The following is a 15,822-nucleotide window of genomic DNA, read 5'->3' as shown; positions in this document are numbered from 1 at the left end:
GGACTTGCATTAATTCTGTTTAAACCTGTGTATTATTTGTGCTTTAAAGTTGTTCAAGGTATTGTTCAAACATACTGGAAAATATTGTCTTCATTTACACACCCTCATATTGTTCCAAAACATTGTGACTTTATTTCTTCCATGGAACACAAAAGGAGATGTTAGGCAAAAGGTTAGTAGCCTGTAACCTTTCTCTTTCAGTGTTTGGGAAAAAAGAAGTAATAAAAGCAAATAGTGACTGTAGCTGACAAGCTGCTAACATCTCATTTGTTTTCTATGAAAGAAAGAGAGCTGATTTTCATTTTTGGGTGAACAATACATTTACGTGGGTCTAAATAATGCTTTTACGCTTGCTTTCCACAGGGAAGTGAAAAGATTTTACATCCAAACATCTGCATCTAGTCTGAGACCATCCATGCAGCTTTTACTGTATATGCAATTAGACCATTCCTTTCCTTTTGCGTTCCAGTTTAGCAGAGCAATATTAAAACAGTTGTGGTCAGGTACATTTTTGTCATGGAAATCATTGTGTGTGCATGCATGAAATCACTTGATCCCCCTTAGGAAGATTGCTATCAGCAGATGTGTTTTAAAATGAAGCAATGTGGCATGTGTGAAAGTTTTCACAATAGCACAACTTGTGACAACCGATGCCGAGTGGCTGCCACAGTTTCACCGAGCAGAAATGATGGGCCAGCATCTTTTTGGCAGGAAGGGTGTGAGCTCTCAGTGGTTTCCTCTCTAGTAGTATCTGATGAGTGAAACCAATGGTGGGTGCTTGGGGTGTGTTCACTTGGTAGGTTTTGTGGTCTACTGAACTGGAGACTGAAATAAGTGTGTGCATACTGTTTGTGCATCAGCTTTGATGATTTTACAGGTGCATTTTATTTCACCACATACCCCTTAATTATTAAATCATTTATTCATTGATTTTAAATCATGATACTAATGCAAGAACAGTTTTGATGTCTTTTTTTTTTTTTTTTTGTTTGTTTTGTTTTGTGCGCCTTGCAGAACTGATACACTGAAACTGAGGTACTTTTGCTGTTGTGAGATGTGGTTGGTTTTAACTAATTTAACGTGCATTTTTCTGACCTTGCACATTGTGGGTGCGAAATGTATCTTGACTGGCTTCATGTGACTGCGTTTCCGTTGCTTGCTTGCTTCCGCAATTACTAAAGACAGTGCAGAGATGCAGATGTCAAGCACTTTGCATCTCCGAAGAGACCAAGCCAACAGAACCTCCCCACAAACCGATGTAATGGTCTACTGTGAACTTCGCAGAAGAGCGGAGGGCACGATCCTGGCCACCGGGGTAAGGGTGCACTTTATACCCACGTGTGTATGTGTGTGTATAGCCTACTGCAGTATAAATATCAAACAGAGAAGCTCTGAATAAATGTCAATTGCCTAATGTTGATCCAACGTGACTTACAGTACACTTATTACAGCAATAGTCATCTGAAGTAATGTGGTTAAGTGTCTTATTCAAGGGAGCAGTGGTGATATAGTTCATGTATCATTCTTTGTGGGAACTGAACTTATATAGTTTCTGTTAGCAGCCCAGATCTAGGCTACAAACCCATATTATGTTAAATGAGGCAATTTAAAGATATAGTGAAATGATGTGGGTGCAAAGCCGGTTAATGTCTTAACTTCTGATTCAGACATACAGTCCGAAAAAAAGACACTTTTGTCACACTTAAAATGTCAAAAAATCGTATTGCATTAGATAATAAAATATCGAGCTAAGCTGCATCTACAAACAAGTGATGACCTTTTTTCAGAACTAGCTTTTTTTTCCTCTCTCATTTTAAACAATTATTTTTAACCAACTGGCCACAAGATAACGTTACAATTCTGCAAGGCGCAAAAAAAATATATATATATATATATATATATACCGTATAAATATTTGTCTCTATGCACATGTATATGTATATATTCATCCAACCATAATACAATGACTGCAGGCTAATTGATTTATAATCTACTGTATTATGAGACTGTTCATGCTTCAGTCTAAAGTGAAATGCATCACCTTTGGCTTTACATTGATGTAAACCGTAGCCATAAATTGCCGCTGCCCGTGCCACATAGGTAATTTCTTCATTATGCAATATAAATAAAAAATGGGGGATCTTAAGAGACCATCGTCATAGGCCATTCACTTAATGTCACTTAATATTACAGTGTCAGTGTTAATTATATGTTACTAAAAAGTAAAAGCAATATGCAATTACAAGCACATTTCCCCAAAATAACTCGGCACATGGGGCACTTTAAGGTACCTCTGGGCCCATGGGCTCACTGGTCTGTGGAGTCCCCTTTCCAGTTATTGAGTGTGGTGGTATTAGGGGAAAATGGGGTGGTGAACTCAAAAACATTGGATTCTTCATCTGAAGCATGGGCTTAGGATGGAGTTCACCAAAATTACCTGCCATAAGCTTCCAGCCGGACTGCGATGATCCTCACTGAATGATACCTATATCAACTTGGTCACAGGAGGGACAACACTATCTTAAAATAATGAACTACATAGAAAATTAATTAACCGCTAACAAAAGCCTTCATTGGCCAAAATCAAAGGACAATGCATCTATGTATATTTCCTCAGTTAATTCAGGATGACTTCAAGGACTTTAACACTAAAACTTATAGTTCATACAAAATCATTTTGTTTAACCATTGACCCACAACACTTACTTAGTTTACTAATTTTAACCACTAATAATTCTAAACATAAATAACAAATATTGGCATTATATTCATTCATTTTCTGTTATAGCATAATTTCATGTACAGCTGGTTTGAAGGCAGTCTGAGAGCATTATACAAAGAAATTTGACTTGACTTGACGTGGACGCCGTGAGCTTGGCCCCATGGGAGTTGTGGGCCCCTAGGTTTCAGCCCATGTAAGCGCACGCGTGTGGATCATTGATATTAACTCAGCGCTTCAGAAAAAATACCAATATGGACACTGTAAAGTAACATGTGACCAGAAAAGTGTGTAAAGTGTGATCTAAGAACTATATTTTATAGAGACCAATTTAAATGCATCCTAATTTTGGGCAAAGTTTTTCTATGTGAAAACGTGTTGCTATATTTTTTTTAAGTGCATGAATGCAGCCATTTTCATCATCCTCATCATCATTAATAATAATAATAATATTATTTTTATATATCATATGCAAAAAAATATAAAAGCAAAATACATACCCCACTGCAAGGTTGACTACTTAATGAATGATGTATATGAATATACTGTATATTGAAGAGTTGTGTACATTTGCTTGCTCTATTGTAGTGCTTTAATACTCTTTTCCACCTTCATCACAGTGATCATGTTAAAATGCCGGTCATTGATCGCCTGTCCGTTCAGCTCTGTCATGTCGTTGTTCCTGTACTGGTGGTCCTGTTTTCCATCTCTGGACATCCACAGGCCTTCCCCTGTAGACTGGTATGTTATAAAATTACTTTACAAAAAAGGGAAGACTGCTTAAATACTCCTTAATAAACATAAACACACAAAGTGATTCACAAGAACAGAAATTAAAATATTCTTTATAGCTTTTAAAATTGTGAATTACTTCACAATAGTATACTAAGACTAAAGTGAAATGAGCTGGCCATGGGTGGTGTTACTTCTTAATTTGCTTGACGTGACTATTTGTAATCACAAAACATTAATTTCACAGTGTTCTATTTCGGAACAAGCTTAAAATTGGCCATTTGAACTGTAATGGAAATTCTGATCAATCACATCATAATGCTGCTATTTACATTTTTTCCATTGTGTGTAAGAGGAGTACTCTAAATCTGTAACAAACTATAATAGTCCTGGTCTCTCCTTCTCTTTTCTGACTCTCAACCTTGTCTCTGTCTCCCTCTGCAGATCCAAAGTACGGCTCTGTGCAAAAATTACCAGCTCTCTGCTGTACCAAATCACTTACCACAGCAAATTGAGGAGATCTTTTTAGATAAGAACCTTCTCATTAATTTACAGAATGGCTGTCTCTCAAGATATCCTATTCTTCGAACCTTCAGCTGTTTAAACAATCATCTAAGGACCGTGGAAGAAAATGTATTCTCTGAGTCGCCTCTTATAGAAAACCTCAATTTTGCTGACAACGAGCTTCATTATGGATACAAGCAGGTGGCGCAGTCATTAAGCTCTTTGTCCCAACTAAAGACTCTTGATCTTTCAGGTAACGGTCTCTCTGAGGAGATGGTATCTGTGCTGTTACAGAATCTGTCCTCTCTTGAGTCCCTTTACTTGTCCAGGAATGCTATGTTGAGATTGGATGAGACAATATTCAGAGACCTTCAGCAGCTTAAGGAGCTGAATGTAGAGAAGAACCTGTTGTTTGAGATTGATGGGGCATTTGATCATATGAAAAAACTCCAGAGATTAAACTTGGCTTTCAACTGCCTTCCATGTTTGGTCAAATTTGAGATGACCCAACTCCTGGTCTTAAATGCCAGCCACAATTCCATTGAATGGTTCATAACAAACCAGAATTTGTCTGAGACTTTTCTGTTGGAGACACTTGATCTGTCTGATAATCGCTTACTGTTCTTTCCTTTTCTGCCAACACACAACCACATAAGGACTTTGATTTTGTCCAATAATTGGGTAAGCTTTTACCAGCACTTTGCAAATGACACATCTTCAAACTGGACCACGAGCGTTGAGTTCTACAATCTTGGGCAAAATGTGGGCAATGTCACAATGCAGCTCTGGAATGAGAGCCTTCATGGTGACCTTTCCTCTGTGGAGCTCCTGGACCTGAGTGAGAACAAGGTGAACTACTTCCCTCAGGGGTTCATTCGACAAATGCCACATCTGAATTGGCTGAGGCTGAAAAGTAACTGCTTACAGTCCTTCAGTTTGATGCCTGAAGATCTCCCTGTCACCCTTTATGCACTGGATGTAAGCAAAAACAGACTAACTGAGCTCAAAGCAAGCCAAAGCTCCATCAGCAAGCTAAATAACCTCACATATTTGAACCTGAGCACAAATGACATTCAAAAACTTCCCCCCAAGATATTTGCCAATCTACCCAGTCTGAGCACAGTAGACCTTAGTCATAACCCAGTGGATGTATGTTTTTCAGAAGAGTCAAACTACAGTTTCTCAACTTGTGTTGTGTGGTCAAACATTGTTACCCTGAAAAAGCTCTATCTTACAGGTTGTGGCATACAAAACATGCCACCTTTGCCTTTTAAGGGCACGGCATTAACACACCTTGAACTATCCAATAATCCAGAGCTTCACATCAAACAGGAATCATTGGCAGGTCTCAGTGACACTTTGGAGCATTTGGGACTTGGTAACACAGGTCTACAAGACTTTGACTTCTCTCCGTACAGCCATTTGAGGTCTTTAAACATCTCTAGAAACTCAATATCAGAGCTTCCGGAATCTCTGATGGCATTAAACCTGAGACTACTGGACTTGAGGGATAACATGTTGACCACCATCCCATCCAAACATGCCACCATGTTAGCTCATAGACTGCAGGCTGTGTATATGAATGGAAACGCCTTCAACTGCTGCCATTTAGACTGGTACAGGACGTTTGCTGAGAATAAAGGCATTAATGTTGTTGATCTCGCTGAAATTACATGTTTGGACTTTAACCGCAGGCGCCATAAGGTGGTGCTTTTCGACACATACCACTGTGGTGGTATCAGCAATGAGGAATCGTTTGTGTGGTATATCCTCCTCTTCGTAACAGTCAGTGTTTCCATTGTAGGCATTTCTGTCATTTACCTACTCACCTTCAGGCCAAGAATGTTGCCTCGTGCTATTAAGAAGAGGTGCTGGAGACCAACTCCTTATTGACAAACATGTTATTGTAAAACATATGTATGGCTCCATAAACTATGGGACTAATGCTGTTTTTTTTGTTTTTTGTTTTTTTTAAACTATACTCTCAGAAACTGGACACAGTAAAACAAGAATTTGATATTAATATGGCACAGATTTAGGCCACACTGTAAAAAAAAAAACCTGTTGTTTTTACAACAACAACAAAATTTTTTTTGTTAAATTTACAGTAAAAAAGTCATAAACTTGATATTAACTTTCTGAAACTATAATAATCTGCTTTTTAAAAATTACACGAATGACTTGTAATTAATATTATGTAATTGATGTAAATGAAAAAATGATGACATGAAGTTCACCAATAGTGGCTCTTCCAGGAGCAATGACCGATAAACATACAGAGATAGTGCTCAGTTGCACTCACACAAACACTAAACACAATCAGATTAACACATGTGAAATTTAAATAATGCAGTATACATTAACTAAACTACATTAAATATAAAACAGAACACCCCAATGTATGTAACTGATATTAAAAATAAGAAGAAACATAACTATTCCCATAAAATATAATGAAATTTGATGGGTCATGCAGGGAATTGTGGGAATGCCCAATTATTGTTTTTTACTGTAATTTTAACAATAATTTACTTGAAAAAATACATGTATTACTTATTAAACAATGTAAATTTTTAACATTAATTATACAGGAAAATCATATTTTTACATCTAAAAATATGTAATTTTTACAACATTTTATTGTAAAAACTACTGTATTGTCTTTTAAAATATATTAAAAAGAAATGGCTGTTTAATCAATTAAAAAAAAAATTCTGTAGCATTTTTACAGTCTTTTACCGTTAACATTACAGACATTTTTTACAGTGCATATTGGTCTGTAAGCATGTGAATGTATTTTATTTTGTCCTCAATTAAAGTTCACATTAAATATATGGCTGCTGTAATGTTTTTTCTAGAAATGTTGTAAATATGTTACCTTTTCTAACTAAAATGTAAGTCCTTAGTTTGTAATTAAACTTTCAATCATTTGGCAGATGTTTCTATCTGAGCATATCTAAGGAATATCTAAAGCAAGCAAGTCCATTTAAGGTATACATATTGTGAGTATTTGTTCCATGGGAATCGAACCCATGACCTTGCGTTACTAGTGCCCAGACTGATTGAACCAGAACCTTGATATGAAACATGCTATTTCATCAAAAGTAATGAAAAATGTCCTTATCTAATATTGATGTGTTAAATCTGGAGATGATACTAAAGATTATGCAGTATTACAAATACATAAACCTTGCACAAACAATAAAAAAATGGCCTCATAACAACACTACTGATTTGAATCTAACTCTTGTCATTGTACCATTTAAAGTCAGAGCTTGTATTAACCAGATTGTAGCTCATCTCGGCGATTTTGAAAATTTTTCATCATTTGATTTCTTCCCCTTTTATAAACTGTGTATTCTTCTTAAACTAATATTCCGGGTTCAACACAAGTTAAGCTCAGTCGAAAGCATTTGTGGCATTATGTCAATAACCTCAAAATGTAATTTTTATTTGTCCCTGTTTTTCTCCAAAACAAAAAAACAAAGAAGAAGAAAAAATCTGGGTTACAGTGAGAGACTCAATTTTATTTGTCGATTTTTTTGTTTTTGTTTTTTTGGTAATAAACAATAATCCACAAATGCTGTTGATTAAGCTTAACTTGTAATATTCCTTTATTTACACTAAATAATAAACAGTATGTACCCAACGTCAACTGCAACTTGCCCTTTCAAACATTACGCTTATTGCATATAGAAGATATGTTTGAAGCTGTATATAGCATAATATGCTTGAAGACTGCTTACAGTTTGGCACTTTTTGGATTGACTTTAGGGGTTACCTAGTATAAGAGTGGTTTTTTTATGCATACACTTGTTCAGCTTATATTTGCATGAGTGCATTTATGTAGGTTCATAGAAGTTGTGCGCTATGAGCAGTCTACTAAAAGTAGCTAAGAAAACATTAAATGTCCTGTTTTGCTAAGACCTGTAGCAACTGCCTGCTAACGGTCACATGGGTTGGTGGCAGTGTGGTTTGCGCCATGCTGAGTTCTCAAAGGCAGTTGCAGCAGGATGTAAAGGATCTCTTTCATATTTATTTCAAATATTTCCCAAGATTTGCACAGTCATTTGCAACTAGCGCTGCTGATAAGATTGCTTAAAGCGATTGCATTACTCTAATGCTCTACACACATGCTAAGAGTTCAAATTCATTACAATTCCAATATTTAGCAAAATTACATGTATATTTAAAAGAGTGCTAAAGCAGTGGTTATCAACTGGTAGATAGCAGGTCTATTCTGATAGTCAAAAACAATGCAAATAATCAAATGCAATTAACCATGTGGTCATGCATAGTTAGGATTAGTGGTCAACCAATATGGGGTTTTAATGGCCGATGCTGATATTGATATTTTAAGAAAATGGTTGCTGATGGCCGCTATAATTACAGTATGTATAATTTAATTTAATTATAGCAAATAAGAAGTACACAAATGAGCTGGATTTAAATGAACACAAAAAACTGTTTGAAAACAGAAAATATGCATTATCTGTTGAGAAGGCTGTCGGCAGATTTTGGAACTGTTTTTAGGTAGAATGAACACTTCTATTAAACGGCCAATTGGTACAGTTGGCCAATCTCAATCTCAAAATGGCCAAATATCAGCTGATTAATCGGCCTGGGCTGTGTTTCTCAAAAGTATCATAAGCCTAAGTAGATCGTAGAAACCATTGGTGCCAATGGTCTCTACGATCAACTTAAGCTTGAGATGCTTTTGGGAAACGCAGCCCTGGCCAATGTATCGGTCTATCACTAGTTTGGGTAGTAAAATAAATACTTGACAACTTTTTAAAGGCAGGAAAAAGGCATCCCATATATTTTGTTGTTGATGCCAAAGGCTGCGTGTCAGGTATTTTGTCTTAAATTCATAACTAATACTAATACAATATTTGGCCCAGCATTTGTTCCATGTGTTAGGCTGGAAAATCACACTTTTGCTGTTGTTTATGCATTAAAAAATTGTCAGTTTTCCTATCCAGCCTATATCATGGAAATCCTGTTGGCCCTATGCAGTTAGTTCATGGTAAAAATGTGTGTGATTTTTGTTTACTTTTGTACGATAAACATATTTTGGTACTGTGTTGGGTTGCCAATGAAAAATCTACAGTAAGTCCTGCAGCAAAACCAGTTGACAACCACTGTGCCACTGAAATCATGCCTACAAATGATACTGAAAGTACTTTGTTACATAGAAGTTTGAATAGTGGGATATGTACAGCAAACAATAGTCATACTGTACAACTGAAAGAAATGATTACCAATGTTTCAACTGTGTGACACACAAGGTGATCATGTGACCGCATCATGCATCCACACTGACCAATGTGAGGATTCATTGTCAGACTTCTCAGTGCCGTGAGCATTAAGGTTAAACCACTTAGCTTGAGCCCTGCTCCCTCAACGCTACACCTCAGCATACGAGGGATCTTCACGTGGTGATTTTGTAGGTCAAGTAATAAAAACACAAAAGGAAAGGCAAATGTCAGTGAGGCAGCAAGCATGGGAACCTGACAGAGTGTTGGTGTGTGAGAGCGTGTGTGTTGTATTTGCTGAGAGCTGTGTGTGCATGTTAAACCAGAGTGCAACCAAAATACCACTGTGGTGATTCTCTAGGTCATGGCGGTTTGAAGAGAGAAAGAGAGAGAAAAAGAGAAACTAGGGAGTGTACTAGTCACAGATGTGGGCTAATAGTGACAGCTGCCATGCTTTGGATTAAATGCAGTCCTGAAAACTCTTGGTTTGAAATGTGTTAGGGAGAAGTAGGGGTTTTATGGGTATGTCTTTGTATATCTGCTAGCATTCAGCCTTGAAATTTGGGATCTTATCTATAGTGGAGTGTGATTTAATAACAGAGTACTTAGTTATTTTAAAATACTTTAATAAAGGCAAAAGTTGAGATTTTCACAACCTTTAAGAGGAAATGTTCTTAGGAGTCACGTGGCGCCATGCAAGGTTCAGACGCGTGAACAGCGAGCTCTGCGCACTTTGCTAATTTTAATACTTTTTGTGTAATAAACGGTGAGATTCAATACACCCTGATTCTTAACTGTTCTAGGAAGACAATATGTCAAAGAATTCAGAATTCTCAGGCTCTAGAGACATTAAAAGACGCTTACGTGCTCAAGCTGACGCCCCTGAGCAGCAGGCCGCATGCCTGGGAGCCGATTTGTCTGGTGAATTGAAGGAAATTTGCAAGAATTGTTGAACGTGTCGGCAATGCTGATGAAGGTCGTTGCTGACTTGGAGGACCTTGCTGTAATACGTCGATCGATCACTGCCATAGAGACGAAATTCACTGAGGTGGTTACAAGAGTGGGGGATGTCAAGAAACAGATCGATTATCTGGAGTCATTGGAGAGGGAATTATCTGCTAATCCGCTAGTGACCAAGGGGGATTTGGAGCGCATCTGGGAGAAGCTGCAGGATTTGGAGAACCGTAACGTCTGAGTTGTTGGAATTCCCGAGGACGAAGAAGGTCGGGATATGGTGAAATTCCTAGGAAATTCGGGCTCTTCCCGAGTCTGCTCGACATAACAGGCCATAAGCGGGAAATCGAGCGAGCTCACAGGGTTCCGGCTCGGCGATCCGCTGAGGGAGACAGGCCCTGATCAATTCTGGCCAAATTTCTGAGATCATCCAATAAAGATCTCGTGTTATGCGAGGCGAGGAGTAAAGGAAGGCTTTCTTGGAAGAACCACAGCATTTTCTGTTCCCAGACTTTGCGAATTCGACAAGAGAGAAACGTGATCGATACAAGGAATGCAAGAAACTCTTACAGCAACGGAAGATCGCTTTTGCACTGATGTTCCCGGCAAATTGAGAATAGATGCTAAGGATGGCCGAAAAATATTTACATGTCCCCAGCAAGTGATGTCCTTCATAAAGTCAATGGTCTGAGTAAGTTATTTTGTGGTACTCATGTTGCAGCCAAGTGAGCCTGACCGTCCGAGGAAACTGAGCACCTTTTTTGCTTTTTGTGCTGGTTCCGCCTAGCGGCTGGAGTTGCTTTGTGTAGTAGCAGTCCTCTGGGACAGTGTTGTGGATGAATCTGCACGTTCTTTGTGCTTATGCCTCCTATTGGTTGGAGTTTGTTTTGTGTAGTATTTCTTGCAGGACATTGGAGTGATTGGGTAATTTGTTGCACTCATGTAGCAGTCGAATGGGCCAGCTCCCTGAACATTCATTTGACTGCCCGAGGAAACCGAACGGCCTTTTTTATTTATTTTTTTTTTAATGCTGGTTCCGCTAGCGGCAGGAGCTTGTTTTGTGGAGGAACACACCTTCGGGACAGTTATGTGCATGAATTTACACATTCTTTGTGTTTATTCCAACTATTGGCTGGAGTTTGTTTTATAGATTATCTTCTGTTGTGTAATTCTGTCTCACAAAATTTGTATAGAAACACGGGACTTCAGCAATCTGATGGCAAAGTTGTCACGGGGGCTCTCGTAGGTGTACATGGACTGTTTTAGTTTAGAGGGATAGATGCCAGTTGGCATTGTCGTGCGCGGGGTTAATGAGCACATTTTTCTTTTTTCTGTTTGTTTGGTTCGGGGGGAAGTTTGGGGTTTGATTGTTGCACTAATGTTGGAATGTGGTCTTTATAATTTTATTTTTTGACACAATCTATTTTTTCTAATATGTCAAAATGTCAAATGTTAATATGAGTGGATTGTCTCTCTCCATGTGTAATGTGAATGGGTTGGGGCACCCCATAAAAAGAAAGAAGGTTATTTCTCTTCTTAAATGTAAGAAATATGATATAGTGTTTCTTCATGAAACGCATCTTTCCCCACAGTAAGCTGAAAAATGTGGGGAGATATGGGGTGGACATGTTTTCTTTAGTGCTGGCTCAAGTAAGAGCAGGGGAGTCATTACACTGATAAGTAAGCATCTACAATTCAAATGTCTTAAACAGATTAAAGATAAATTAGGAAAAGTCATTACTGTTTTAGCAGAAATTCAGGGGCAAAGGTTGATTTTGGCTAATATTTACGCACCTAACGCTGATGATCAGGGCTTTTTAATAGATCTTGAAGGGATGTTGCAAGCCGCTGGCACCCCTCACGATATAATATTGGGAGGAGACTTTAATCTTTTGATGGACTCAGACCTTGATCATAGTGAAGCAAAAGTGTGTAAGCCCCCTAGAGCAACACTGACGCTTCACAGGATGTGTAAAAATCTTGGTCTTATAGATATTTGGAGACTTTTAAACCCATTTTTTTCATCAGTCCATAAGATTTATTCTAGAATATATATATATTTTTTTATATCTAAGTCCCTCATTTCATCTGTTGTTGATTGCTCAACTGGAAACAACTTAGTCTCAGATCACGCCCTGGTGAGTTTAGAGGTGTTGCCACATACAGAGAAAAAGAAATCATATAGTTGGTGCTTTAATGTATCCCTTTTGCAAAATCCTGATTTCCAACAAATGTTAAAGGCTGAAATCAATGTTTATATGGAGACCAACTGGTCCTCAGTATGCTCTGTCGGCGTGGCTTGGGAGGCACTTAAGGTGGTTCTTAGGGGCCAGATCATACAGTATGCCTCATTCATCAAAAAATACAAAGCACGAGAACTCGAGGAGTTGGAAGGGAATATTAAAAGTGCAGAGGCAGAGCTGAAGTGCCGAATGTCGTCTGATGGCCTCAGAGAATTGACCCGATTGAAATACAGATATAATACTATTTTGTCGTGGAAGATGGAGTTTTGTCTATTCAGGGCAAGACAGTCATACTTTGAGTCGGGAGATAAAGCATGGAAGCTTTTGGTTAGATTTATAAAACAGAGAGAGTCTTTTTCTACCATTCCCTCAGTGAAATCTGTTGGTTGTATTATTTATATTATTTACCTCAGCCACTGATATTAATAATGCTTTTAAAGAATTCTATCTCGATCTTTATAGTTCCACATCTTTGTCTACTGATGAAGATATTAGAAACTTTGTGGTATCATTAGAACTCCTTAAGCTGACAACTGAGCAAAACAATTCTCTTGATTCTGAGATAACCTTGGAGGAGCTTGACGAGGTAATTAAGGCCCTGCCTACAGGCAAGGCTCTGGGGCCAGATGGCTTTGCCACTGAATTTATTTGATCTTATGCTACAGAACTGGCCCCACTTTTGTTAGAATTTTATACAGAATCATTAAAGAATGGAAAGCTTCCGCCAACCATGACAAAAGCCCGGATTAGTCTGATTCTTTTTGAGATTACATTTTTTTATTGATTCATATATTAAAAAATAAAAGCAAAAACATATACAAACAGAATCAATACTTAACCCCCTCTATTACCCCCCCCCCCAAACCCCACCCACAAGAACACCCCAGTGGTCCCACATGATTATAGACACACAAAAGCAAATATTAAAAAATAAAATAAATAAATAAAATATAATAATCACACACATAACATCTACACCTCTCTCTCCACTGTCCCTCCCTGAGAGCTATCCAAAAATGCCAGATATTTGCCACACTTTCCCACAAACAAGTCCAAATTACCCAGTCCTCTAGATACCCTTCTTCAAAAGCTGCCACCCTCCCCATCTCCGCACACCTCTCCGGAAATTATGGCGCTCCGTCTGACTTCCAACCCCTTAAAATAACTTGTCTGCCAATTATAACACTAGTCAGAACCCAATTTTTTATAAATTTGTCTCCTAAATTTATGACCGCCCCATCGCCCAAAATACAAAGTCTGGGGCAAAGTAAAACTTGAGTGCCCAAAACATCACACAAATAACTCTGACCCTCAACCAAAAATCTTGAAACTTAACACAATTGGACCCCCTCTAGATTGTATAGGCTTGGTCTTAAAGACACACCCACCTGCTGTTGATGCCAATCAGAAGATGGAGACACAACTCATGTTTTTTGGTGGTGTTAAGATCCAAGAATTTTGGTTCAAGGTTCAGTTTTGTGTGTGACGTGCTGGGCACTCGGGTTTCATTTTGCCGCAGACTCTGTATTATAGGCGATGGGGTGGTCATCAATATAGGGGATAAACACATAAAAAATTGGGTTCTGACCAGTGTTATGACAGGCAGACAGATTGTTTTAAGGGGATGGAAGTTGGCTAGAGTGCCCTCATTTGGAGAGTGGTGCACGGAGATGGGAAGGGTGGCAGCTTTTGAGGAGGTGTCATGTAGAAGGCTGGGGATCTGGGATTCATTTGATGGGAAATGTGGCAGTTATTTGGCGTTTTTGGGGGACTCTCATTGAGGGGCTGTGGAAAGAGGTGTCATTTTAGATGTGTATGATTTTATATATATATATATATATATATATATATATATATATATATTTTTATTTATTTTTTTTTTTTTTTTTTGTAACCACGGGGATGTTCGTTGGGGGACGGGGTGGGGTAGTAGTGGGAGTTAAATGCTGATTCAATGGATATATGTTTTGTTTTTCTTTGTCAATTATATGAATCAATAAACAAATGTTAATCTGAAAAAAAGAGGAAATGTGCTTTTAAAAACCCTCGAAAAAAATAAAGGGATTGTACATTTCATTCTTGGCTAAACTGAAACTGCTTAGTTGCACTGAAGTTTGGCAAGTTTGGTATGAGAAAGCAAACATGAGTGTTGTTATGTAGATGGGTGTTACGGCTTCGTTTTGCATTATCAGCATGTTCTGGCGAAGGCTTAGTATTTCATTTTCATTAGGAATCATTTTAATGTACCAGAGGGAAATCTCATGATGTGGTTAATTGTGGTATGGTTAAGTGCTCATTAGAGCCAAGAACTTCGTGTGATATTTGAAAGAGGAACTTGTAGATTGTGTATGAGCAAATCGAGTCTAATTTTTTAAAAAAGTTTATTTTTTTCTTCTTGTTTCAATGAGAAAAACGGTACCAAATAGAACTATGGTAAAGGTATTACCATAGCAATACCATGTGTTTTGGGCATACAGAATATTTGGTATATCAACATACTGTATGACTATCATTTACATATAATTTAGCACTGGCAATCACGAAATTAGCACGTGCTACCATCACTAAACTATTTTTACTACATTAGCTTTATAAAGTCCTATGGTTCTTAATACTGAATTGCATTAAATGAAGCTTAAGTCTCTCTGCCAATCAGGCATAACCTCTATGCGGAAGTGTTTCAGGTCTGCTTTCACATTGCTGTTTTCGGGAAGGAACTAAGCATACCCTCTCTCTGCATGTGAGCCTGAGTAACGGACAACAACGAACGCCTGCAGAGCAACAGCACAGGAAGTAAACAGCCTGTTCGACACCACTTCCTCTTAACTCTCCCCTCACTGACCAGTTCACAGCAACACTAACACATGAGCCTGGCATCTACCTAAGAAATAAACAACACAATGTTGTATATAACGAGGCGTGATGTTTAGTGAACACTTTTTTCTTTTTTTTTTAACTCAAGACAATGAAAAGTAGATTGAAGCAAAGGCCTTTATAGGTAAACAGGTACATAAAAACTAAAAAAAAAATATGAACAAAGGAATATTATGGATTTATGAGTTACTTTAAAGTACTTTGTGTATATATATATATATATATATACGAAATTCATTTAGAGGCCAAAAGTGATTCATGAGTGAAAAGCCTGACCTCCAGTGGCCTTTGAGAGAACAGTCATGCACATACTCTATGCTGTAGAAATAGTGTAGAAAGTCCCAGGCAAATCAGTCCACACCACGGCCATCTTGGGACTGCTCCCGAAATTCATTTAGAGACCAACAGTGATTCATGAGTGAAAAGCCTGACCTCCAGTGGCCTTTGAGAGAACAGTCATGCACATACTCTATGCTGTAGAAATAGTGTAGAAAGTCCCAGGCAAATCAGTCCACACCACGGCCATCTTGGGACTGCTCCC

The 15,822-nt window shown here is 38.0% G+C and overlaps 1 protein-coding gene across 3 annotated transcripts; it reads left to right on the top strand.

Annotated features, from left to right (window-relative positions):
- Positions 1–787: 787 nt before the first annotated feature.
- nrros (negative regulator of reactive oxygen species) lies at positions 788–6,789 on the top strand. Of its 3 annotated transcripts, none has more exons than XM_051687083.1 (4): positions 788–877; positions 1,015–1,315; positions 3,340–3,460; positions 3,896–6,789. In XM_051687083.1, the coding sequence occupies exons 3-4, from the start codon at positions 3,353–3,355 to the stop codon at positions 5,846–5,848; spliced, it is 2,061 nt and encodes a 686-aa protein (XP_051543043.1). In that variant the 5' UTR covers positions 788–877; positions 1,015–1,315; positions 3,340–3,352; the 3' UTR covers positions 5,849–6,789. The 3 variants fall into 3 exon arrangements, with proteins under 3 accessions (XP_051543043.1, XP_051543046.1, XP_051543044.1); XM_051687086.1 differs by adding an exon at positions 2,789–2,915 and having other exon boundaries at positions 816–1,315; XM_051687084.1 differs by lacking the exon at positions 788–877 and having other exon boundaries at positions 1,017–1,035; positions 1,182–1,315.
- The last annotated feature ends 9,033 nt before the right edge of the window (positions 6,790–15,822 follow it).

The sequence above is a fragment of the Myxocyprinus asiaticus genome, chromosome 44 (genome assembly GCF_019703515.2).
Source record: "Myxocyprinus asiaticus isolate MX2 ecotype Aquarium Trade chromosome 44, UBuf_Myxa_2, whole genome shotgun sequence".
NCBI classification, from domain to species: Eukaryota; Metazoa; Chordata; class Actinopteri; order Cypriniformes; family Catostomidae; genus Myxocyprinus; species Myxocyprinus asiaticus.
This window is presented reverse-complemented; position numbering and strand designations above follow the sequence as displayed.